Source organism: Mustela erminea, chromosome 3, assembly GCF_009829155.1.
Source record: "Mustela erminea isolate mMusErm1 chromosome 3, mMusErm1.Pri, whole genome shotgun sequence".
Taxonomy (NCBI): domain Eukaryota; kingdom Metazoa; phylum Chordata; class Mammalia; order Carnivora; family Mustelidae; genus Mustela; species Mustela erminea.
The window spans coordinates 3,458,736-3,465,987 of record NC_045616.1 but is presented as its reverse complement, the minus strand read 5'-3'; the positions used below and the strand labels follow the sequence as shown (position 1 = coordinate 3,465,987).

Sequence of the window (7,252 nt, the reverse complement as noted above, 5' to 3'; positions counted from 1 at the left end):
TAAAATGTGATTGTATTGTAAAAGTCAATTTTTATAAATTCTTATAATTTTTTTGTGAGAGGGAATAGTACCTTTTTAGGTGTATGTGTTTATAAAACAAATATTTAAAAATTTTATTATCATTAGGGGTTTGGAAAAATCCACTTTCTACTCTTGATGGATAGAAACTGATTTTCTTTCCAGATACATAAATAATGAATAACCTGTAAGTGTTGAATATTAATATAGAAAACATAGGCTTCAAGCATTTTTCTTACTATCTTTAATGGAGAAAGTTAACTTTGAGCATATTTTTCATTGCCTCCAGAACGTCTTTATTCCTAAAGCTGTAGATGATAGGGTTCAGTGTGGGTGTGAGGATGGTGTAGAATATTGCCAAATACTTGTCCTGGCCTGGAGTGTGGTATGATTTGGGTCTCATGTATGTGAAAATAAATGGCCCATAGTACATTGTGACCACAATCATGTGGAAAGAACAGGTAGAAAATGACTTTTTCCATGCTTCTGATGATTTCATTTGAAGAACACTGAGGAGTATTTGGACATAAGAAGCAAAGATTAGGGAGAAAGGGACAAGAAGAAAAATTAAGCCACTTACATAAACTCCTTGTTCATACAGGGTTGTGTCCACACAGGACAACTTCAACATGGCAGGGACCTCACAGAAAAAGTGATCAATAGCTCTTGAGCCACAGAAGGGAAAGTGGAGGGCAAAAGCTGTGTGGACTATGGAGTTGACAGTCCCAACCAGCCAGGACCCTCCAGCCATGAGGATGCGGACATAGTCATTCATAAGAATGGGATAGCGTAGTGGATGGCAGATGGCTACATAGCGGTCATAAGACATTGCTGCCAGGAGAAGACACTCACCACCTAGAAGGGTGAGGGACAGAAATACCTGGAAGCCACAACCTGCAAATGAAATAGTTCTGCTGCCTGACAGGAAGTCAGCGACCATTTTGGGAACAATGTTAGAAATATGCAAGATGTCCATGAAAGACAGATGGCTGAGCAGAAAATACATTGGAGTGTGGAGTCTTGAGTCCCTGAGGATAAGGAGGATCATGATTGTGTTTTCCGTAATAGTCATAATAAAAATAATGACTATAAGAGAGCAGAAAACTAGACTTGATTGGGAAGAAGAAAAGAGTCCTAGGAGAATGAAATCACTGGTGAAACTGTGATTCTCTTGCCCCATCATGAATTCCAATCTTTCACCTAAAATAGGAAAAAAAAAAGAGAGCTAAAATTCAGTGGTGTAAATCTCAAACTCACTTACATTTAAAATAATATTAGAAAACATTACATTTAGAATAATAAAAAGAGAGTGAGGCATATATATATATATATATATATATATATATATATATATATATATATTTAACAATGATATTTTCTTTTATTTAGCTAAGAGATCATTTCCTAAGCACATAACAAATAACTTCATGAGGTAGGCAAAATATGAGAAGTAAAGCTAATTAGAATAAGTTCTTCATTATCCTTAGTTTTTTTTTAAATTAAATTGATTTTTTTTCAAAAAAACAGTATTCATTATTTTTTCATCATATCCAGTGCTCCATGCAATCCGTGCCCTCTATAATACCCACCACCGGGTACCCCAACCTCCCACCCCCTCGCTCCTTCAAAACCCTCAGATTGTTTTTCAGAGTCCATAGCCTCTCATGAGTCACCTCTCCTTCCAATTTACCACAACTCCCTTGCAGTCAAAATCAGTAGACTCTCAACCAGCTTTTGAAATGGGCTTGTTTTACAATCTGGGAATTTATTTGTTTGAATAAATTGATCATATTTGGTCTGTTCAGTAAGTTGTTAGCTCCGTGTAGCCTCAGGATCTTAATTCCATGTTCTTTTTTTTAAATTGCTTTTAAAAAAGAACATGGAATTAAGATCCTGAGGCTACACGGAGCTAACAACTTACTGAACAGACCAATTAAATTTTATTTTATTTTAAATTCAATCAATTCCATATTTTTAAATTGAGTTCAGTCTTTTGTCAAAGTCACCTTTTAAATGTGGTGTACCCTCAAACAGTGCACTTAAAATCTTAGTACCTTTCCTGCCCTGTGTACCCCAATTTGCCTATTTCTCCTTATTGTGCTCTCCTTTTGTTGTTGTTGCTGTTGTTAATGTGGTCATACTCTTCTTTTACTTTTTTTTATTATGTTCAATTTGCCAATATATAGTACATCATTAGTTTTGATTTAGTGTTCAGTGGTGCTGTCCTTTGATGTGTTTTGCAAATCACTTTTCATCTATAACATTAAATAAATATATGAATTATATTTGTTGTTTATTGTCATCCTAACACACAAGAACTTAAACTTCCAAATGTGAGATCGTTATTTTGGCCTCTGTATAAGCTGAGTGGCTGAACAATGCTTTGTACATAGTAGTTGCTCAATAATATATTTTAAATAAATGAATAAATGAGTAGGATGTGGAACTCAATATTCTGTCTCAGTTCTTATTTGGCTAACCTTAGAGAAAATGAAATATATTATTTATACATTTAATGAGATGCTAAAACTAGGTTAATCTGTATTTGTAATTTGAAGTATCAGGATTTAAATGAAAAAGAAAAAGAACATTGTATTCAGTTAAAATAAGAATATGTTTTATTTTGGCCAGTTTTAGTAACTTCTCAAAATTGGCTTATATTTAATTACTTCTTTATATAGGGAATCATATGGTTTCTAAATAATGATGCTCTTTAGTTGTGGATAGTGGCTACTTAACTGTTCCCTCTACTATTATGTGCACAGATTCAGTAGGTATGATCTATCCCTCAATAAATAAATATACACTCATACATACTTGCACACACAGAGACATAGTGGTACAATTTTGAAAACACAGATGCCGATTATGAAAAAAAAATATATAAAACAAGTTACTTGCCATCTTTAAGAACTATTCCTAAGTCTTTGGCCCCTGCCAGCCTCAGTAAACAGAGCATGCAACTCTTGATTTCAGGGTTGTAAGTTCAACTTATTGGGTATAGGTATTGGGTTTAGAGATTACTTAAAAACAAAATCTTTAAATACAAAAAAAGAACTATTCATGATTTTGAATGAATGTGTTTTGGTTTTCCCTTTGGGGAAGCAAATGTACAAATATGTCTCTGGTTAAATATGAATAATTTGAATTTTTCTGTTTTAGTTGGTATTACGATTCTTCATTATGAAATAAACCTCTATTTTCTATTTTAATGGTCTGGAATGTGAATGTTGTTTTGCTATAATTTTCACTATATTAAAAGATTAACCTTTGAATGAAGTTGTGGATATACACATATTTAAGAAGTTCTTGCTCTTTTGACTTGTTTGACCTACAGCTCAGTAAATTTTGGTGTATACACAGATTAAGATTTAAGGGCACCGATGCTTCCTGAGAATTGGTGGATCATAAATAAGTATCTAAAATCTATGAATAAAATAAGTCTATGAATATTACTGACAACTCTAATTCAATAATCATTATGCAAAGTTGTTGACTTTTTCTCACTTTTCCCCATAATTTTGTCATTCTAGTTTTCCTTTTTCCATTAGTGACTCCTTTTGTTATACTCATTTGCACTGAAAAATCCATTCTCAATTTTAGTGTTGAGAAGTATGGGAGCACCTGGGGGCCACAGTTGGTTAAAGGCCCACCTCTTGGTTTTGGTTCAGGTCTGGATATCAGAGTTATGGGATCAAGCTCTGGATCAGGCTCTACACTCAACAAAGAGTCTGATTAAGAGTCTCTCTCTCTCTGACCCCTTCCCCAACTGTCTCTTTCTCTAAAGTAAATAAATCTGTAAAAAAAGAAAAATATGTAATGTCTATTTTTTAAATTAAATTTATTTATTTTCAGCATAACAGTATTCATTATTTTTTCACCACACCCAGTGCTCCATGCAATCCATGCCCTCTATAATACCCACCACCTGGTACCCCAACCTCCCATCCCCCCACCACTTCAAACCCCTCAGATTGTTTTTCAGAGTCCATAGTCTCTCATGATTCACCTGCCCTTCCAATTTCCCCCAAATCCCTTCTCCTCTCTAACTCCCCATGTCCTCCATGCTATTTGTTATGCTCTACAAATAAGTGCAACCATATGATAATTGACTCCCTCTGCTTGACTTATTTCACTCAGCATAATCTCTTCCAGTCCCGTCCATGTTGCTACAAAAGTTTGGTTTTCTATTTTTTTACAGAACCCCATCGCTTAGGAATTACTGGCCTATTGTATGTTCTCAGTAAATGATTGTTAAAGAAATTTTTGACTATGGAACTATGGACTCTGATATCAAAATTTTCACAATACATCAATTATGTTTACATTTACATCCACAAGAATGTCTATACTTTATCTTTATATATTAGAAGCATTCCCTAATAAATTCATTGACTACTTCATCTTCTTTGTTATACTTCTTCTTTCCACTTCCCTGGGAAACCTGAAGTTTCTACAAGAAATTTTTTAATAGGCTCTACATCCAGCATGGAGCCCAACACAGGGATTCAATTCATGACCCTGAGTTCAAGATCTGAGCTGAGATCAAGAATCTGATGCTTAACCAACTAAGCCACCCAAGCAAACTTCTACAATGATCTTTTATGTATTTTTGTCCAACCCATTAATCAGGCATCTGAAATATCCTCCCATGATGCTAGAATGATAGAGAAAAGGATACCTTCTGTGCCATCCAGAATGTTGAATGAAATCTGTTCTTGAATCCAAAAAGTTATGCACTGGTGGTGAGCTTCCTAACACTACAGAAGAAAGCGGGAAGACAAATGTTACATACCCTGTAAACTTTTCCAAACCTGTGGTAGTCTTATAAAATTATAGTCTCCTTCTCTCTCCCTGACATTAAATATTCTCTGTCTAATAATAATAATGTAAATAAACAGATATAACATACAGGTTATACTGCCCTAACCTCTAGAAGTTTAGAGACTAATTACAGAAGATGTTATCATCATTAGATACCATGGATTTAGCTATAAACACAGTCATATCCCCAATTTTCCTTGGACGGAAAAGAAAGGTCTTCATACCCTTTACCCAGTGAATTCACTACACTCAAATAATCTTTACCATTTTACACTTGTCAAGATGTTCAAAATGCATTTTGCATGCACAAATTTGACTTGACTAGTTTCAAAAATATTCTTTTCATTTTTCTGCCAATTATCTCAGGATATGAATAAACCATTCAGAATATTTCTTTAAATTTAAATAGAAGGGAATTTACATTTAAATATAAGGAAATTATTCAATATATCAGTATGACTTCACCTTTATCCAATTATTTGTATACGTCTACACTACATCATTATATGAAAGTTTTGATTGTAAGACAAACGACAATTACAAGAGATAATTTCTTCCTGAGTAATATTTATTTTGAATAGTGTTTGATACAGAAATCCTGGGAAAATATATTCTGATATACACACATATTTTATACTAAAAGATAATGCTGCCTTTATTTTTGGATGTATTTTAAAAACCCATGATATCAATGGCCAAATTGATATAACAATTAAAAACACTCTCTTCAAATACCAGACTTACATGGATGGTGTACAATTGATTCCTGTTAAGTGGTCATTACTGATAATTCATTGTAATGGAATTACATAGAAGCAGCAGAGGTCTGACAATGGATTTCCCTAAATATGGATGGAATAAAATAATTGCTTCTGTAAAGAAGTTGACATGGAAAATGCATACCACGTTAGATGTATGACACTCTGACTTTTCCTAGGAATGGGTGTGCTGCTGAACCAAATAATTATATTAAGAATGTAGCAATATAAGCTAAAAGTGTCCATGATTTGAAGAGATAAACAAGAAAATTTAATGCAAATAGAATATTGTATATTGTATATTGAAATATTGTATATTATGTCTTATTATCACACAGCATATCATTCAGATGTAAAATTTTATCTGAAACGCATTTTTATGAAACCAGGACAATAGCAATACTTGACTCGAAGTTTTGAAGGTTAAATGAGGCAACTCATATTATAAAACATACATACAAACACACATATGTACACACATGCCTACATCTGTGTACACACACACAAACATACATAAGAGTTTAGCACTTAGTAGTTATACAGGGACAATGGTTATTACTGTTGATTTTATTATTATCATTTCTAAAATTACTGTAGTAGTATTTTTTTAACTTCATCATTATTTTTGATATTATAGTTATTTCCTTATATTTTAAATAAGCATTTAAACTACTATATCTCAGAAAGAGAGGGTGTAGTATTCAGGAGAGGAGAAGGGAGTTGGGGGAAATTAGAAGGGGAGGTGAACCATGAGAAACTATGGACTCTGAAAAACAATCTGAGGGATTTGAAGGGGTGGGGGGTGAGAGGTCAGGGTACCAGGTGGTGGGTATTATAGAGGGCACAGATTGCATGGAGCACTGGGTGTGGTGCAAAAATAATGAATACTGTTATGCTGAAAATAAAAAATAAATTAAAAAAAGAGTATATAACCAGGTAAAGAAATACAATTCGATGTTGTGAATCAAAGGTATATTGTGTTCTCACTGCCTGGTGACATTGGTCCATGAGGCTCTCTGGAGAAAATGGAAATGCAGTATGTTGAATGACAATGTGTAGTCTGCTTCACACCCATATACACACAGACAGGCGTGTATAAGAGAGCTAACTGATAGTCCTTATTATGAAGTCAATGAGCTGGGCTGTTCACAATTGCATTCTATACTAGCCATTTGACACTATAATTAACTAGCTATTTTTTGACCTTTCAGGAGACTGAATCATACACCAAAGAATCATTTAATGGCTACCTTCTATTTGTTGCTGCTGTCATGTCAGTCTAAGGAAGTCCTGTGAATATTGTTTCAGTGACACCAAATTCATCATGCCCAACAGTGAACTCCCAAAGTCTCCTGAAACATGGGCCGTCATTGGTACCACCATTTACAACAGCCCAAGCCAGAAATCTTGAAAAAAAAGAAGTTATCTCAAATTTCCTTTATCTCTTCACTCCTCTATATAAAAGTTACCATCTCCTACCTTCTCCCCCTACATAAATACCCCACCTTGGGTTATACCTCCTCATGGTGGTACATTCCATGTGTCGTCATGGTGACTCTAAACATCTGTTCTGTCCTCTCTCAGTAGAATGTCTAGATCTGTATAGGTTCAGTGCCATCCACACTGACCACACACTTCACAGCTCTGCTTGA

At 34.2% G+C, this 7,252-nt stretch overlaps 1 protein-coding gene across 1 annotated transcript; it reads right to left on the bottom strand.

The window, feature by feature from the left end:
• Positions 1-262: 262 nt before the first annotated feature.
• On the bottom strand, positions 263-7,003 carry LOC116585529 (olfactory receptor 2AJ1). The gene is made up of 3 exons (XM_032334915.1): positions 6,851-7,003; positions 4,700-4,778; positions 263-1,218 (listed from the first exon to the last, which is right to left on the bottom strand). Exon 3 carries the CDS (start codon positions 1,199-1,201, stop codon positions 263-265), a length of 939 nt encoding a protein of 312 aa, XP_032190806.1. The 5' UTR covers positions 1,202-1,218; positions 4,700-4,778; positions 6,851-7,003.
• Positions 7,004-7,252: the final 249 nt, after the last annotated feature.

Coding starts and splice junctions, on each gene's coding strand:
- LOC116585529 (XM_032334915.1), bottom strand. CDS start 1,201: ATGATGGGGCAAGAGAATCACAGTTTCACCAGTGATTTCATTCTCCTA.